The 19,656-nt window shown below is 38.7% G+C and overlaps 1 protein-coding gene across 1 annotated transcript; it reads left to right on the top strand.

Annotated features, from left to right (window-relative positions):
- The first annotated feature begins 8,667 nt into the window (after positions 1–8,667).
- On the top strand, positions 8,668–18,891 carry erap1a (endoplasmic reticulum aminopeptidase 1a). The gene is made up of 19 exons (XM_060896009.1): positions 8,668–8,879; positions 9,011–9,548; positions 11,170–11,308; positions 11,440–11,574; positions 11,674–11,794; positions 11,991–12,145; positions 12,238–12,351; positions 12,626–12,757; positions 12,845–12,976; positions 13,252–13,335; positions 13,517–13,674; positions 13,760–13,839; positions 13,924–14,107; positions 14,198–14,354; positions 15,463–15,647; positions 15,742–15,903; positions 16,029–16,169; positions 18,041–18,122; positions 18,238–18,891. The coding sequence occupies exons 1-19, from the start codon at positions 8,783–8,785 to the stop codon at positions 18,385–18,387; spliced, it is 2,946 nt and encodes a 981-aa protein (XP_060751992.1). The 5' UTR covers positions 8,668–8,782; the 3' UTR covers positions 18,388–18,891.
- The last annotated feature ends 765 nt before the right edge of the window (positions 18,892–19,656 follow it).

The raw sequence follows: 19,656 nt of genomic DNA, 5'->3' as shown, positions 1-19,656 counted from the left end.
AGTCATGCCAGGAAGCAATATACATGCAGAGAGATGGGTTTATGGCTATTTAACCTGATATAGTGGATTGATTTGTCTTCCTGAGTTTCAAAGTTGGAGAATGTGCAAGTTCCATACATTTCATAGATTCTTTCATTTTTCTTTTTCTCTCTTTTTTTTAAATTATAATTTTTAATTAGAAACACACCAGTGTCATGTGTTGGATTTTGTTAACCACGTTGCTGTTCCAGGTAATTCTTCAGAGCTCAGCGATTACTTGATGGACTTTTTTTGGACATGCAAGTGTGAACCCTGCTTTTAATGGAACGTTCCTTCACAAATCTTAAGGAATAGTTGTTGTTTTTTTTTCCATTTAATGTTTTCTGGCAGATCAACAGGTCAACACCAAGCCCATATATGGTTTCTACTCAGGTTTAAGTATCCTCAATTTATCTTTGTGTGCCCATTACGTACATACCTCCCGCTAAGATTTATGCTGAAGTGGTAAGGAGGCAGACTAGATCATTTTTCCTAGAACTCGAATGAGGTGAACACTCCAGTCCTGCTGGTGCTTGACTATCTTTTAACCTCAGACTGCCTCCAGTAGACCACAGACTGGGTGGCCATCCATTTCTCTGTGGGTGCTCACTTTTTCAAGTGGAGATTTACAAGTCTATATTTAGAAAATGCTATGTATGTTTGTACCAGAATAAAGAAACTTATAATTGATGGTAAACGATTTGTTGTCCTGGTCCTGACGTCTTATTGTGTCTGGAAATTTTATTAAATATGATTTAATTTTGACCACAAATGGGGATTATAGACTTTCATATTGTTGAGTTTGAAAATTTAAGAATGTAGTCTGGATATATATATATTTTTTAAAATGGTGTGTAAAGATCGTGGGCCTAATATTAAAAGTTTTTTTTAGTGGTTTTCTCATAGGCCCAATAGAACTAAATCTAATGTGTGAGATATTTAGCAGTGGGTCAAACTCCTTTGTCCAATCTGCCCTATCCAGGATTCAAAGAAAATCACTGATGGTTATAAGGACACTGAGCCTACTGCTAAATTCTTGTGGAGTAGTATTGAGTCAAAGTACAAACTGCCAGTGAGAGCCCTGACCCAAAAGTGATAAAATGGATAATCTCATGCCAATGATTTGTACCTTTTTATTTGTCCAATCTACATCTGGAGTTCTGTAAAGCTGCTTTGTTGCAACTTCTTTATACAAAAGAGATGGAAGTAAAATACAATATGACCAAAACTTTATGGACACCTGACCACAACACCCCATTTATTTTGTTCTAAAAATATTCTGCCTTCTTAAAAGGATTTCCACTTTATTTTGAAACTTGAAAATTTGCTTTGTCAACAGTAACAACAGCATATGGGCTGTACATGGTGTTCCAATTCATTCCAAAGGTCATTCAGGTTCTTCCACATTAATCTTGACAAACCATGTCTTCATGGAGCTTGCTTTGTTCACAGAGGCATTGGTTTAGGGCTCTTGGTTGCTGTGGAGGTAAACTAGAATTTAAGATCATATAAAAGACAATTTATACAATTGTGCGTTTTCAAGTTTGTCAATACCTTGGAAAATAACCATACATGGGTGTGACAGTCAGGCGTACATATTCATATAAGAGCATTTCTGCTACTTGCACGAAGCATCTGTATGTTCAACACTATAAGATAGAACCGATCATACATTTTTTTATCTTTGCACAAACTAGGAGAATCTTAAACTGCTTGGAAACAGTGGATGTCTAATAAGTGCTTAAGCTGAAGGAACGGAAAACCTGCTATTAAGATAAATACCTCTACTATTTATGGGAAGCTCTGTCCTTAACCCTTTTAATAGAGTAATACTTCCAGGGTTCAACCATTTTAATGAGTCATTATGTTTATGCACAGGATTGCAGTTAAAATGATTCAGCTTGCTATGTCAGTGAATAAGGAAAGCCTGTAGCTACTTGTATGTTTTCAGCTATTGTAGTGGTTTAGCCGTTGGACCTCTGATCAGAAGGCGGCGAGTTTGAATCCCAGGTCGCTTAACCCCAAATTGCTCAGTTGTATAAAATGTCAGTCACTGAAATAAAAGTGTGTCTGGTAAATGTAATAAAATTTGAATACAGAGGTTTGTAAAGGATGGAAATACTACTATAAATGTACATCCAGCTACCACTGTACTAAAGTACTGTCTCTAAATTAAATTCCAAGCTGTGCAGTGACATATCATTTATTTACTCTCACTCACTCACTCATTTTCTACCGCTTATCTGAACTACCTCGGGTAACGGGGAGCCTGTGCCTATCTCAGGCATCATCGGGCATCAAGGCAGGATACACCCTGCGGAGTGCCAACCCATCGCAGGGCACACACACTCTCATTCACTCACGCAATCACACACTACGGACAATTTTCCAGGGATGCCAATCAACCTACCATGCATGTCTTTGGACCGGGAGAGGAAACCGGAGTACCCGGAGGAAACCGCCGAGGCACGGGGAGAACATGCAAACTCCACACACACAAGGCGGAGACGGGAATCGAACCCCCAACCCTGGAGGTGTGAGGCGAACGTGCTAACCACTAAGCCACCGTGCCCCCCTATAATTTATTTATTTATTTATTTATTTGTTAATCCATGTATAATAACCACTTTATCATGGACAGGGGCATGATAGATCCTGGGAACACTGGACCCTGAATGCAGTGCTAATCCATGTACACACATTCATAACTAGGGGGAATTTTGGAAGGTAAGAGGAAACTGGAGTACTTGGAGGAAGCCTACACAGACATGGAGAGAACATACAAAACACCAGAGAGAAACCTGAGCTCAGGATTCAACAGGGATGATGGAGATGTGAGATGGCAGCTTTACCCACTGTGCAACTCTGCTATGGGGGATGGGAGCGGATATGAAGTCTCTAGGGTGACTTGTAATTTGTAATTATCAAACTCATGGCCCTAAAAATTACTAGAATCAACCTCGATTTGTTTAGAGTGAAGTGAAACATAGTGCACGGTGTGTTCTCTGAGATACAAAAAATTAAGGCTCCTACTGCGATTGCACATGTATCTAGGGAATTATTGGCTGTGAGATAAACGCAATTAGAACATAATCTGGCTTAGCAGTGAATAGAGGGGCATGGTTAATGTTTAGTGTGCTTCATCAAACCTAAGTGTTTCAAGGACATTTCAAAACAGTCAACACACAATGTGGTTGCAGGTTAAAGCAGCACACTTCTATATCTGCCTGCATGTAGGATTTCACTATAATATTATGCAAGAAAAAAGAGAGGTAATGGAGTTATTAGTATTTCTTTCTTTTGTAGCAAAAAAACATTTAACCTAATAAGTGTTTTGAGGGCACTGAATTTGAACCCATTTCATAGGAGTTTCACAGGAAATGGTTACTACTACTACAGAAAATGCAATGCGTAGGTGTTTGTGTGTGTGTGTGTGTGTGTGTGTGTGTGTGTGTGTGTGTGTGCTGGGGGTTGTTTCATGATGAAGGGATCCTGTGTTTACAGGACAAAACCATGATCCCAGTGCACGGCTGTGCTGCCAGGCTATATTTAGCCCTTGTTGCTGTGTGTGTTGAATGTGCATGGCAACATCAAGGCACGCGTCATCATTCTGCGCATGTGAACATGCGAAACTGCAGATGGTTATGGAGGACTGGAGGCTGTTTCAAGCATGTTAATGCTGCTGCACATATGCTGATGTGCAAATTTACAAAGGCTTTAATAAGATCAGTTGGCTACTAGTTGTAATGTTATAACACAATCATTCATTAACCAAAATAACCTGTATAAGACTATATGAATATATGCAATTATCTTATATATGTTTTCTAAAAAATAATGTTTCTTTGTCCAAGCCGGCTAATGCAATGGAATAGTCTGAACCTGATAGATTTATCAAATCCAATTCACAAATCTGTTAGCTAATTCACATTCACAGAAAATACTGGGAATATATTCACAAACAGCAATTCACACATTTATAATCTAATTCTTAGATAGATAGATAGATAGATAGATAGATAGATAGATAGATAGATAGATAGATAGATAGATAGATAGATAGATAGATATGTTTACAGTTATTATTATTACTACACTTTGTCAGGATAAATACAATTTAGGACATTTTAAAATACAGCAAATTTCCAGGTCAAACCAATGCATGCAATTATGACTTTCCAGCACATACAGCAGTGGTTAACGTGGTCAATCCCAAAAAGGTTATCAATGGGTCAAGCCAACAACCTTAAATGAGTTGCAAAGCTTCCTTGTAAACTACTGACGCTTCATTCACGCTTCATTGCTATTACTTTCCCCCCACGTTACATTTATGACACTAAGAACATTTTGGATTTGTTTGCCTGTTCAATAAACATCAAGTTAACCTGCAACTGCACCCTTCTCCGAGTCTCTGTTCTAACACAGACCTCAGGATATCAGCCTGATATCAGGTTCATATGCCACATCATTAAGTACAGCAAAAGTATCTATCATTAAATGATAACAATTAGATGAGACAATGGGAAATTGTTAAAAGTGCTATACAAATAAATTGAATTGAATTTAATTGAATTAACCTGAAGGTTTTACCATAAGCTCAACAGCAAGTCTTGGAATGATGAAACTGCTCTTTAATGTGCACGGATTAAGACACATTACACAGAAGACATGAAAAGTTATGCTTCTTGAGTCAAAGCATTGAGCAAAGTGAATTATGACTGGGTGGATGGAAAACTCATCTGATTGGCTGAAGAAAACGTCCTTTACAAAAACACTAATTTCACAAACAAACCCAAAGCTATATACAAGCATGTGATAATTTGCAGTAAAACGTAAAACATTTAAAAACTCTTGTGACTTTGTGAATTGTTGTTGGCGAATATATTCACATTTTTGTGAAATGTGAAACTAACACGGGGGCACGGTGGCTTAGTGGTTAGTACGTTCGCCTCACACCTCCAGGGTTGGGGGTTCGATTCCCGCCTCCGCCTTGTGTGTGTGGAGTTTGCATGTTCTCCCCATGCCTCGGGGGTTTCCTCCGGGTACTCCGGTTTCCTCACCCGTTCCAAAGACATGCATGGTAGGTTGATTGGCATCTCTGGAAAAATTGTCCATAGTGTGTGAGTGCGTGAGTGAATGAAACTGTGTGTGCCCTGCGATGGGCTGGCACTCCTGCCATATCCTGCCTTGATGCCCGATGACGCCTGAGATAGGCACAGGCTCCCCGTGACCCGAGGTAGTTTGGATAAGCGGTAGAAGATGAATGAATGAATGAAACTAACACAAAATTAGTGTACGCATTTGTTTCTCCATATACAGTAATGCTCTGACAGAGTCTCTGAACAAATCTCCACAGCCATGCTTCAAAACCTAGTGGAAACCCTTCCCAAAAAAGAGGAGGTTATTATAACAGTAAAGCAAGGACTACATCTAGGAATAGTAATAGAAATGGCAGTTTGGAATTTAATACAAATATTTTTATAATATATGATGTAAGTAAACAGAAAAGATGAGAAATAACACGATTCTGTGATGCAGTTCAATTTGAAGAAATATGATGACCCGGAAATTGATTATTTTCTGATAACAGCATGTTCTAAAGTGTTTTATTCCACTTATATTACAAGCCACCCATTATATTCTGCTGGTTATCAGTTTCTAGTTAAATGTGATGTGAAACATGAGCAAAACGTGATCCTTTACATTATTACAGCTTCCTTACTAGACTCATTAGGTGCTTACTTTTTATATTAATTAGACTCAAAAAAAAGCTTGTCCCAATCTCATGGCAAAAATCCCTTATTGACTGTTAGAAAGTACTGAAGCTCAAGATTCCTTTTTTAATAACTTTTATTCTTAGATTATGTTGAGCAGCCACTATACAAGTCCTGGTGTAAGCGTGTATGAGTGCCTTAATATAAACCTGGGATTTTCCTTATTTGCGTTATGCCAATCAAAAAATAGTCCATAAATAAGCAGAAATATTTGATAATAAATAGTTGGCACCCCATCCATGGTGTCCCATGCATTTTTACCTGGGATAGGCTCCAAGCAGTAAATAAAATAGATACAGTATACCTACTTTTCAAGAAGAAACCTTTCATTTTTGTTACATATACATTACAGCACAGTGAAATTCTTACTTCACATATACTGTACCAATTTTGAAGGTTGGGATCAGATACACCCCTGGAGCAGAAAGGGGTAACAGCACCAGCTTAGCAGAGCTGGGGCTTGAACCCTGATCCACCAATCAACAACCCAGCGTTTTAACTAATTAAGCCACCACTGTCCGCAAAAATGTAGTTTGAGACTTAGCTAAATGTCTTTACATACAGACACTAAGTAGCACTTGTCCTTGAAATCAGTAACTCGAGCTTGTCTGTGGTCTTGCATTGTGTAATGCAAACCTTTGGAGAGACATTAAGGAAGCAAGTAAAGGATCTTTGGGCATCAATTGCAATCCTTATACTCTAACTCAGAGGATGTTTTATCCCATAAATTCTATAAATATTACACCATTGTGTTACAATATGTAATGTTTGTATTAATACAGGCTGAATAATATGTGGTTGAAGGTAGCAGCAGGAGACATAACTATTTACTACACATTTTCCCAAGATGTTAGATCTCCTGTACAGCTGGCAAGCTTCCTGGAAAAATCTCAGCATGGAGGTTGTTATGGTGTTACTCACTGGGATTTACGCTAGTGGCACTGATGTATAGCAACCTGCTCCCTGTTGACCAACATTACTCACGTTGATTTCATTCCAGAAACACAAAGCTGTTATTATTTTTTAAATGTAGTCAATTGATATTCAGAACAGTAAGACTGGCCTGTTCAAAAAGCACAAGATATTTCACCAGTGTTGTAGTCTGCAGTTAATTTCAAGTCAAATGCCAAGTCAGAAGATCTTACCAAGATGTTTTTGCTTTTTTAATGAATCAGCAATAATTTTATTTTAGAGGATTCTGAAGGTAGGTAGCATAATACTGAAAACAGAATTGTTTACATAGCCTATTTACACCTGTCAATGCATGTCATATCCAGCATAAATCCATTCAGTTCAATTCAGTTTTATTTGTATAGGGCTTTTAACAGTGTACGCTGTCACTAAGCAGCTTTACGGGAATATATAAATCCAGGTTATAAATTATTGTATTAATTATAAATTAAGTCCAATAATATATTGTTTTAAAAATAGGAACTTAATAATTGGGGTTAAACAACAAAATAAATCTAAAAGTTTTTCCCCTGAAATGGTACACAAAGCCTAGCAGTAAAATTTCCTTTAGGTATATTTTGTTGCTCATATGTTTTGTATTTTATGCTTATTAAGTCAGGGCTTTATTGTTATCACAGGTATGTGAATGTTTCCTGTGCATGTACAGAAAACCCTTCATCATCAATCTGGGACGAATTGAAACACTGAAACAGACCATATGTGAAAAGCCTCTAAGGCTAATAATAAGGCTAGAGTAATTAATAGCAATTGTGGGAGTAGTAATTATGCTATTAAGTCTAAATACTTAGCACTAGTGATAATACTGTGCTATAATATGCAGTATGTAGTGCATACATGTATTTTGACTTGCTAACCCATGCATGTGAAGCATGACTTGGGTTCGATGGTTCTGCAGACCCAGTGACTCTATTGGGGTGGTGCTCTAGTAAGGGGTTAAACAGTAATTTGCATCTGTAGTAAATGATTAGTTTGAAAAGTCATAAGTCACAGCTTCACAGCTTCTATTTTCAACGATTTTCAAGACTGTTTAATTTTGCTTAATAACTGAAAGGAACTGTAACGAGTACAACACACACGCACATCAGCTGTATGGACTAACAGTCCTACACCAAATACACACTCTTCCAATGTACATCCAAATATACATATCAAACTGTTTACACACTGTTTTTTGCTCTTTGCACATTCACTTTCTACATCACATTTCAGTTGATTGCTGTTTTGCACAATACTTTACAATACCTCATGTAACTGCTGCTATAATACTGTGTTCATTCCAGTATTTCTGCACACGCAATATTGATTGGACATATCAATATATACATTATTTATGCAGTATTTACACTGGTCGGCGTTGTTTTTGTGTATTGTCTTTTGTGTAATGTCTTGTATTTTTTGTCCTGCATTGTCTTTCTGTCTTGTCCTGCACTGTTTGCCCCAGGTCACACAGATGCATTTATGTATCTAGGACTACTTACTAAGTCCTTATAGCTCTGTCTTTGTTTATGTAGCACCGTGATCCTGGAGAAACGTTGTCTCATTTCACTGTGTACTGCAGCAGCTATATATGGTTGAAATGACAATAAAAGCTTTTTGACTTGAGTTGGCTTTGGACTCCATTTCCCATGATGTATGACCACAAACACTGTCACATGATCAGTCACATGACACTCAGTTCCTTTTTGTTGCCTTCATTTGCATCCCAAAGTCCTGTTGTTTGCTTAACTGCCATTTTAACTTGGTTAGTATTTTTCATTAGTTTGTGTTTTGCACTTATGGTTTATTTATATAGGGCACTAATAAAGATGGCCGCCGTTGCTGCAGCCTTGTAGCACAAGCTGTTAAACAGTAAAATATTCCCTTTTAACAGAAGAGGGCGCTGTTTTGTGTAAATGGTGGTGTTTTGTGTCCAGTTCGGGGGTTAAACACAGGACTGTCATTACTGAGTTCTCCTCCACACGTGATATATATACAGTATAAGTGAATGTGGCGTTATGTTATGATAGCAGTGTAAACACATGACCTTCGTTTCCGGCTTTTACTCAGGAAAGTCTGGCGTAAATTTCTTTCACTTTCGGTTTCCACGGCATGGCTGTCAGGGATATCAACATTCAGGTGTGTTCATTATTTTTTTTTTATTATTTCATTTTAATGCATACATCTAACTGATATTTGATTAAAGTTTGGTCGTCGTTTGAATATAATTCGAGCTCATATAAACCCTGTTATTGCCCTTTTTCCAATAGATCTGCAGACAAAGCTCAAGTTCTTACTTCCTCCTGAGATAAATTATTTCTCAAGCAACAACAACATGATGCTACAGATCTGCTTTCTCTTCATTTCCCTTTCTCTCGTCCCGTCTACTGAATCCAGAGACTCAAAAAACACCACATATGTTACAAACCATTCCAGGTTTCCATGGAAACTGAGATTACCAGAAAGTGTAAAGCCAATACATTACAATTTACTAATCCACCCCAACCTGACTTTCCTTAACTTTACTGGAAGTGTCCAGATTCAGCTGGACGTCCAGCAGGACACCGAGCTCATTCTTCTTCACAGCAAAAACCTTCACATCTCCAAAGCAGCTGTTGTGCTGTCTGATAATGCTCGTCTTCTTCACGTCTACGAGTCTGAACCCTTTGAGCAGATTGCATTGTTTTCTCAGGACTTTACGTTTAGAAAAGGCATCCACCTTATCCAATTAGATTTCTCGGCGAACCTGTCCAACAGTTTTCATGGCTTTTATAAAGGCTCATACACCACACGGAGTGGTGATGTCAGGTACAAATGCATTTTATTAAGGTTTTATGAATGTCTTATGTATGATATGAATCTTATTTAAGGCACGGTTTTACACCAGGTTGCTGTCACACAGATCCAGGGTCCTCGATTCAGTCCTGAGTTCAGATTATAGATGGTGTGAAGCTTCTGTGGATGTTCTTCTCATATCCATGTTGGATATGAGACGTTTCCTTTAGGGCTAGCGGTTTCTTCCCAGCTCCCAGCATGCCAGAAAATAGATTGGCTGCATTAAATTTCTTTAGGTGTGAATGATCGTGTGTGTAAAGGGTGTCCTGTGATGGACTGGTGTCCCTGTCTAAGCGTATACCCACTTTGTTCCTAGTTTTCCTAGTATGCACTACAAGTAAGGAATTCTTGTAAAATCTAAATTAATTCAGAAATTACACTGATCAAAATCTCAAAAACACAATTCCTAAGTACTTTTCAATTATAGAAAGGAAATGATTTCTAACCACACATTCTGGTGTCACCCAGATGAGAATGGTTTCTCTTTTGAGTCTGGTTCTTCTCATGGTGTCTTCTTCAAATCGTCTTCATCTATTTTAACTTTGTCGTTTTCGTCTAAATTTGTTTATTTCTGTAAAGCTGCTTCGAGACAATGTCCATTGTAAAAAGTGCTATACAAATAAAATACTATAGAATTGAATTGAACTGAACCCTGACCAGAAAGATAAATAAATTAATTAGTAAATTTTAGTCAGTATTCAAGGGAATTATTGTTAAACAGCAATGGGAAGTAATACAATACAATTATTGTACTTAAGTCCAGTTTTTAAGTATCTGTTCTTTATTCAAGTTTTTTTTGGGCTCAAAATGAGAAGGAAGGTGAAATCTAGCGAGGATAATCCTTCTCATCCTCAGCGTTTATGTTGATTTTAAGGCCCTCACCACTCAAACTCAGTGGTGGCTCAAGTGTTTAAGGCTCTGGGCTGCTGATTGAAGGGTTCAAGCCCCAGCACTGCAAGCTGCTACTGTTGTGCACTTGAGCAAGGCCGTTAACTCTCTCTGCTCCAGGGGTGCTGTATCATGGCTGACCCTGTGCTCTGACCACAATATCCAAAGTTGGGATATGCAAAGAAAGAATTTCACTGTGCTGTAATGTTTATGCGACACAATAAAGGCTTCTTCTTCTAAAGGTACATTTCTTCATCTCAACAAAAGGACCCGACTTAATATCCATCAGCTGGCATCGTGACAGATAACTATTAGCATTTAGCTCGTTTGAATCATCACAGTTAATATCATTCTGGCTAATGTGAGAGATTAGGAATATTGTTACTATGAGATAAAGTCCACCCATCGATTCCTTCTCACCACCACCATGGGTGCCTTAGTTTCTTGGCCAAAAAGGGCATAAACTTACCATCAATAACCAAAACCAAGCATTTGGTTTTCCTAATTTCTGTGTTTTAAGTAAATATCTATTATACTTCTTTAACTTAAGTGACAAGTTTGAAGCGTAAATTCAACTGGTATCACACTGTGAATTTAGATGTTATGTTGAATTTAGTTTAATTCTTAATTTGCTGACAGAAAACTAACAGTTTATCAGTTTGTTGTACTTTGAAGTACAAATGATTTGTTGATTTGTGTTTGTCAGGGCTTTGGCATCCACCCAGTTCGAGCCCACACATGCTCGTGCTGCTTTCCCATGCTTTGATGAACCTGCCTTTAAAGCCAACTTTTCTATTCGTATACGCCGGGAGCCAAGGCACATTTCCATTTCAAACATGCCCAAGGTACAGAATGTGGCTGTGTGTAGCCATCCCATCACAGATTAATTAATTTTTACTTTTTTTTTGCCATAAATTTGTTCCCTTGTATTTATGTCTACAATGCATCAATGATCATTTCTTTTTTTTTTTTTAAGTTGAAAACGGTGTCACTCGCAGCAGACTTGCTGGAGGACCACTATGACATGAGTGTGAAGATGAGCACTTATCTAGTGGCCTTTATTGTTTGTGACTTTGTCTCTATCAGTAAGAGAAGTCAGCATGGTGTTCAGGTCAGTCAGTGATACTTGCTTCTTTTATCACCTTCCACTGCTGAGTGAATATTTTTGCTCTTCTTTCTAATGGCCATGTTTTTGTTTTTTTTTATGCAGATATCTGTGTACACTGTTCCAGAGAAGATTAACCAGGCAGAATATGCCCTCAACACGGCAGTAACACTACTTGATTTTTATGATGATTTCTTTGGCATCTCGTATCCACTTCCCAAACAAGGTGAACGTTCATTTTGTATCAGGTTACTATATCATAGAGGAGCTTAACTCAGGTTGTAAAAGCCAGGTTGGTGATTTTTGAGGTCTAACACACTTGTAATTGATTGATTAATTCACTAGTTTCTGATTGACTCGTTCAGACTCTGGTTTGATTATATTATTTCTTATCAAGTAAAGCATTGCACTGTTATTTTCAGATCTTGCAGCAATTCCAGATTTTCAGTCCGGTGCTATGGAGAACTGGGGCTTGACCACGTATAGAGAATCCGGGCTCCTCTTTGACCCTGAAAGGTCTTCTACGTCTACCAAACTGGGCATCACAAAGGTTATTGCCCACGAGCTTGCTCATCAGGTTGCAGATTTAATTTTTTTTTCTTCATTTTGTAGTAAAATCATTGCTCTGTTGGTCAACGCTAAACTGCTTTGAACACGGCTTCTCCTCAGTGGTTTGGTAACTTGGTGACGATGCAGTGGTGGAATGACTTGTGGTTAAATGAGGGCTTTGCCAAGTTCATGGAATTTGTATCCACCAACATCACTTATCCTGAGCTGCAAGTGGTGAGGCTGAGTGGTTTTCATCTCTACATTATTAATATTCAAGGAACTGAAGCTCACACAGTAGTAAAACCTGGCAAATGGGCAACAATCTTGAATACAGGTTGCCAGTCATGCAAATGACTTTTCATCCAACCTGATCACACCTTTAGAGTAAGAGGCAATATTCAAGATTATAAGGCTTCTGATCCACTCCAATCCTAAGTGAATGATAAACAGTATGTTACAGTGTCATTGGTTTATTCTTACTGTTTCATCGATTGTGTATCTGCTTCAGAATGACTACTTCTTAGAGAAGTGTTTCACCGCCATGGCTGTAGATTCTTTAAGCTCCTCGCACCCCATCTCTACCCCGGTAGAAAATCCAGCAGAGATCCGAGAAATGTTTGATGATGTCTCCTATCAGAAGGTATACAAACAGCTGATATATTCTTTTCATATCAATGTTTAACCTTCTGTCAAATATTACTTTGTTCCTTGTTGTATATGCTGTCAGGGGGCTTGTGTTTTGAACATGCTGAGAGATTTTCTGACCCCAGAAGTGTTTAATCTTGGGATTATACGTTACCTGAAGAAACACAGCTTCCAGAATACAGTGAATGCTGATCTCTGGGACAGTCTAACAAACGTAAGTTTATTGTTTGATGCTCATTGCAGACTTTTGCTTATTTTGTCACTGTATTCTGCCACGTAGCCTCTGCTTGCTGCTGGTGGATGTTTCTATGACATTAACATAGACATGGTGAAGCTGAAGTCTTGCCTTTAGAAACCCCCATATATCTAAGGCTAAACATACAAATTTTTACAAAGCTGAGCTTCTAAGTACTTCAGTAATGTTAGGCACATATATAGAGAGAGATACACCAAATCTTTTTTATTGGTGTTTATATGTGGCTTTTTCAGATCTGTGACTCAGATGATTTTGACTTTGGGACAGTCAACACAGATGGATTCTGCACTGACAGCAAGTCCAGATCTTCCGCATCTGTATGTCATTGTGAAGTGGCTCTTGATAATCTTATAATAGCTTATATTTACCCACTGAGCTCTTTTATCTACTATGTTAGTATCGTTGTAGCTGCCAGAGCCTCATAACTATTAAATATGTATTTATTATGAATTATATACACATCTTGGTCTTATCATAGAATTTTAACTGTATGAATAGAAATGGTACACGGAGGATGACCTGAATGTGAAAGCTATCATGGATACCTGGACACTGCAGGAGGGTTTCCCTATTATCACTGTGGAGGTTAACGGTCGAGAGGTCAAACTAAACCAGGAGAGGTTCCTTAAAGGGGACGATACATCAAAGAATTCAAGGTAAGATGTACTTTCTTTTTCTTTTTCATTATAATTTAAATTGGTTCGATGTCATAACCAAATGGATTGTTTTGTCTTAAACAAGCTTCCTTTGGCAAGTGCCTTTGACCTACATCACCAGCAGCTCCAGCTCTGTCCAGCGTTTTCTTCTGAAAAATAGAAACGGTAGGTGCCGTTTTATTGGTATAATTAATTAACAAAACAATTTCCGTTTTCATTAATGTTTAAACATGTCACCTTTTTCTCCAGATGTATTGTACTTGCCAGCAGAAGTGGAGTGGATCAAATTCAATGTGGACATGAGAGGTTATTATATTGTCCATTACGACGCTATGGGCTGGGAAGCTTTAATCAGGCTGCTTCAGCGTAATCACACAGCTTTAAGTGGGAACGACAGAGCAAGCCTCATTCACGACATCTTCCAGCTGGTGAAGTGAGAGCGATTTTTTCTTTTCAGTTTTAGCGTTAGCTTCCATTGAAAGGCATTGCAACTGTGGACTTATAAAGATTTTATTTGTCTCAGAATTGGAAAAGTTCCCCTGGATAAGGCACTGAGTCTGAGTCTGTACCTGAAGCATGAGACTGAGGTAATGCCAGTGACGCAGGGCTTCAGTGAACTCGTCCCGCTTTATAAACTCATGGAAAAGAGAAACATGGCAGCTCTGGAGTACCAGCTGAAGGTGGGGTATTTGTTTAGTGCTACTATAGCACTAAAGTTCATCTACTACTACTTCCTACAACATCCACAACCACTATTACCTTTAGAATAGAACAGAAGCAGCCTTTTATTTCGTCACATATACATTACAGCACAGTGAAATTCTTTCTTTTGGAGGTTGGGGTCAGAGCACAGGGTCATCCATGATACAGTGCCACCTGGAGCTTGCTTATGGGCCAAACAGGTGCACCTTGGCAATGTTGAGGTTCAAACCCAGATCCTCCAATCAACATCACAGAGCCTTAACCACTTGAGCCACGACTGCCCTAAAAAAAGGGATTAAAGGCGTTGTTTTTACACCACCAGCCAAGTCAGGCACTGCTTGGATTTGAACCCAGTATCTCCTGTTTACTAGCCAGGCACTTTAACCAACAAAGCCACAGCACCACAGGAATTCCTGTTGTACTAGTACCACTATTACCACCACTTCTATTGTCCTCCTACCATGATTTCTACCACCACTACTTCTTTAGTGCTACAAACACTACCACTACTACTACTGTCAGTATTACTGTAGTATTATAGTATATAGATGGATGAGAAGAATCCATAAGCAGATTTTATTTGCCAAAAAACAGGCAGTTATCCAATGACCAGAACAATCAGTCTGTGAGGTAAATAATCCCAAATACGCAATCCAAGAGAACATAGAGTAGCAATCAGACAGAAGGCTTGTTCTGCACGAGAGGCAATACTTCGCTTTATAGCATGGTGAGCAATCTGTTTAAATGCCCAAAACCTGGAAGTGCTCAGTGCTCCATCAAAGGTTACCTCTGGTGGTTGGGAGAGGGAGTAACAGTTTGACCCATAGCACCCGTGCGCTCACCACTGTGGCCTGGGATCAATTACCAGGCAGGAAACAACACAGGCACTGAGGGTTTAACTCTCGTTGCCAAAATTAAACATGTGGATCAGATGATCCACTGATGCAACCTTGAAAAGGAAGAAGCTGCTGGACAGCAACATTTTTATTATTTTTTTTATTTAATCAAACCTAATACAGACCATTAAACATACAATTCAAAAATCTTAGCATTTTGAAATAAAGACTGTTAAACTTTTGTTTAAAGGCCTACTTAGTGAACCTATTCCAGGGACTGATTGATACCCAGACTTGGAGTGATGAGGGCTCAGTGTCAGAAAGGATCTTGCGGAATTATTTGCTTCTCTTTGCCTGTGTGCGCCGTTACGCGCCATGCGTTAGCACTGCTCAGGATCTTTTCCTCAAGTGGAAGGAGTCAGGTGGCAACATGAGGTCAGTTATCACTAATAACAAGAAATTAATTCCTTGTATCTCTAGTACAAAAAAAATGCACTGATTATTCATGCCTTATGCTTTGAAACTGCAGGTTGCCTGCTGATATTCGCTTGGTTGTATACACTGAGGGTGCTCAAACAGAAGAAGGTTGGGACTTCCTTATGGAAATGTACCGTTACACGATGTATCCGTCGGAGAAGAGTCAGATTAAAGCAGCACTGTCCTACAGCCCACTGGCTCACAAGCTAGAGTGGTTGGTACAAATTTGATGCTCTGAATGCAAATTAATGAATAAAAAAAAAACAATCATCACATATTAACAATAATAGTGAGACGCTACTCATAACGTTGTGATTTTCTCTTGCTCTCTAAACCCAGGCTAATGAAGCAGGGTCTTGTAGGAGATGTTGTGAAAACCCATGAGCTGCCATCACTTCTCATTAGTGTCAGTAAAAACCCAAAAGCGTATAAACTGGCCTGGAATTTCCTGAGAGCAAACTGGCAAGAACTGGTTAAGAAGTAAGTACAAAGTATGACCCACAACCATATTGTGTGTTACTTACTGTAGATTGTATTATTCATTCATTCATTTTCAGTTTGCTCTATCCTGGTCAAGGTCCTAGACATGTTTTGAGGAGATCTGAGGAAACCAGAGAACCCAGAGATAAGCAATATTAAAGTGAAGCAGAATAGACCTCCAGCAGAGAGCAGAATCTTAGAGCTGTGTAAGACTCGACCTGGTCACAACTGTTAAAAAATCACTGCCTTATATCTGGTACTTGATTATTATTTGGATTTAATCAACTGGGTCTTATGGAAAGCATGGTGACAGTGAGTTGTGGTGCTGCCTCATTGCTTCAGGGTCACTTTGATTCTGAGCTTGGACGGTGTGGTGTTTCTCATAGACTTAGGTTTCCTCCAGGTTCTCCTTTTTCCCTTGTGTGAAGGTATGTGTCCATGGGGCTCTGTGACGGAGTGGCATCCCACTTGGTGTACGTTCTCCTCTCACACTCAGTGTTAATGGATAAGCTTCTGATCTACAAGAACAACAACCCTGACCAGGATAAAATGCCTCCTGGAAATGAATAAATGAAACACAAAGCTGTAGCCTTATAATATTTAAATGAGTTTTACTCCTATTTTAAACAACATCATAGTCAGTGACAGAAATAACGGTTCTGGAAGCAGGCTTTGGATAGAACAAAAGTTACATTGGTTATGTGCTTTCCAGAAAAAAAACGTCAAACACAACAGGCCTTATTTATTAAGCTGATTTTACTCATAAATTTACTGCCTAATGTAAAAACTTTCCATGATTGGTTTCTTCTTCTCAAAATCATACCGTTGAGCCTAAATTGTATATTTTTGTTACGTATACAGACAGCCTTATCCGGAGTGAGTGCTCTCTTATTAGTATAAATATTATATGCAGTCTATTTAAATATATATAGCAATGACTTAAAATAACTTCTACTTTTGCCTTTTAGCTTTTGCTTTCTTTATTAATTGTTGAGTCAAAATACTGTAACTACCGCTTCTGGGTTTTTTTTTTTAGATTTTACCCTTGTTTCATGCTTCCCTCTTTCATGCAATCTTGAAAGTATACACACACTGGTACTTTTCCGGAAAATTTAATCTGTACTTTTCCGGAAAATTTAGCTTTCTCAAACATTTACACACCTTTAATGTTCGTGAAAGGTTGATAAAGGAGTAGAACCTAATGTGGTCTTCTGCCGTTGTAGCTCATCCACCTCACAGTTTGATGTGTTGAGAGTTTTGAGGATTCAGAGATAGTCAGTTCAGATCAAGCTGGTCAGTCTGCAGAGCCTCTGAACTCTAGCAGTTCCTGAAATACTCAAACCAGCCCATCTGGCATCACCAACCATGCCATGGTTAAATCCAGAGATCACACTTTGATGTTTAATGTCAAGCTCTTGACTCGTATCTGCATTTTTTTCTTGCCAGTCTAGTCTCTGGCTTGCTCATTAAACATAAATTTACATTTTAAAAATGTATTATTTATATTCTGAATTTCTATATTCCTGTAAAGCTGCTTTGTGACAATATCCGTTGTTAAAAGTGCCCTAGAACTTAAATGAAATTGAATATTTTAAGGGTAAAGCATCAGAAAAATTTATTTCAATTCAATTTTATTTGTATAAGAACTTTTAACAATGGACATACTGTAAAGCAGCTTTAAAGGAGTTTAAACATTAAGAATAATAAAGTTGTCATTTATATTTATACCTAATAAGCAAACCTTGAGAGGAACCAAACTCAAAAGGGAAGCCTTCCTCAGAGTTAAGAAATAATTTCCTTTCTTCTCAAATGATCTCTTTCTTACCAGCATACAGAGTACTGAAGTGTTGAACTTAGTTGTTTTCTTCCAGGTTTGATCTTGGTTCCTCTTCAGTCTCACGTATGGTTATCGGAGTAACCGATCAGTATTCGACCAAGGAGATGCTTGAGGAGGTGCGTGCAGAATAGCGACATCATATAAAAACGTTTCCTGCACTAATATTTCAAAAGCAACTGAACACACTGACAAGATTCTTTTCTTTTTTTTCCTGATTCTGATTTCCTACAGGTACGCTCTTTCTTCAGTGCGCTGCAGGTAGACATGGGGGCAGGACTGCGTAGCATCCAGCAGGCGCTGGAGAGTATCCAGGAGAATATTCGCTGGATGGATAGAAATATTCCTCTTCTTAACGACTGGCTGAACAGCCACAGTGGATGAGTGTGTGTGTGTGTGTGTGAGAGTGAGAGTGTGAGAGAGAGAAAGAACCTAGATCACTCAATTCTTCTCAGTGGACATTCAAAACGTTTCTTTTCCCCATCTCTAAATACACAAATCCAGTTCGAACAAAATCAGGTTTAATTGAGGAACAAAGCTTAACTTAAAAGGTCAGATATTCCATAAAACACCTTTTTAATCTGTTGGTATAAGTTGTGTTGTTTAAGAAAAAATAATTTATACTTGAAATAATTAAAAAGTATAAGCTATATTTTTTTTTAAATAATATTTTAAAATGATTTCATCTTCATTAACCACTTTGTCTTTGGGCTTCATTTAACCAATCAACCTACTGTTAACAACATATTCCATTTATTATTGGCTTCTTTGTTATTAGTGGCTTAATTGGTCACTTAAATAAATACCTCATAAACAAGAAGGCCTTTATGTAAATGTTCACTTGAATCAAATTACATTTTAAAAATAAAAGCTTTGGGACGATGTGAATTTGCCCTAATGGATAATTTGATTTGTCTTTTTTTTATCGATTTGTGTTCCATTACATTTAATTAAAATGAATCGACTCCTAAGTTTTATTTTAGCTTCAAACTCAGAGGAATGTTGTCAAGTAATTTTGTTATTATTAACCAGTTCATCATTTAATTCATTCTCTTACTTAAATTTACACACAGGAGCTCTTAGTAAAATGTTTCGGAACTCCATACTTTTTGGGTTTGTGCTCTTGATTTACAAACACATTCACACAAATCCAGTTTGCCAAACAAGACGTGATGTGCGAAAGTTGAGAATACGCCTTTGATGGGAAGTTAGTCCATCAAAGACAGGACACACAGCGCACACGGGCACGGACACAGACGTGCACACACGGGCACGGACACAGACGTGCACACACGGGCACGGACACAGACGTGCACACACGGGCACGGACACAGACGTGCACACACGGGCACGGACACAGACGTGCACACACGGGCACGGACACAGACGTGCACACACGGGCACGGACACAGACGTGCACACACGGGCACGGACACAGACGTGCACACACGGGCACGGACACAGACGTGCACACACGGGCACGGACACAGACGTGCACACACGGGCACGGACACAGACGTGCACACACGGGCACGGACACAGACGTGCACACACGGGCACGGACACAGACGTGCACACACGGGCACGGACACAGACGTGCACACACGGGCACGGACACAGACGTGCACACACACAGACGTGCACACACACGGG

Source organism: Tachysurus vachellii, chromosome 20, assembly GCF_030014155.1.
Source record: "Tachysurus vachellii isolate PV-2020 chromosome 20, HZAU_Pvac_v1, whole genome shotgun sequence".
Taxonomy (NCBI): domain Eukaryota; kingdom Metazoa; phylum Chordata; class Actinopteri; order Siluriformes; family Bagridae; genus Tachysurus; species Tachysurus vachellii.
This window is presented reverse-complemented; position numbering and strand designations above follow the sequence as displayed.

Coding starts and splice junctions, on each gene's coding strand:
- erap1a (XM_060896009.1), top strand. CDS start 8,783: ATGACCTTCGTTTCCGGCTTTTACTCAGGAAAGTCTGGCGTAAATTTC. Junction 13,336..13,516: donor AGTCCAGATCTTCCGCATCT/GTATGTCATTGT, acceptor CTGTATGAATAG/AAATGGTACACGGAGGATGA. Junction 15,648..15,741: donor GAGTCAGGTGGCAACATGAG/GTCAGTTATCAC, acceptor TTGAAACTGCAG/GTTGCCTGCTGATATTCGCT.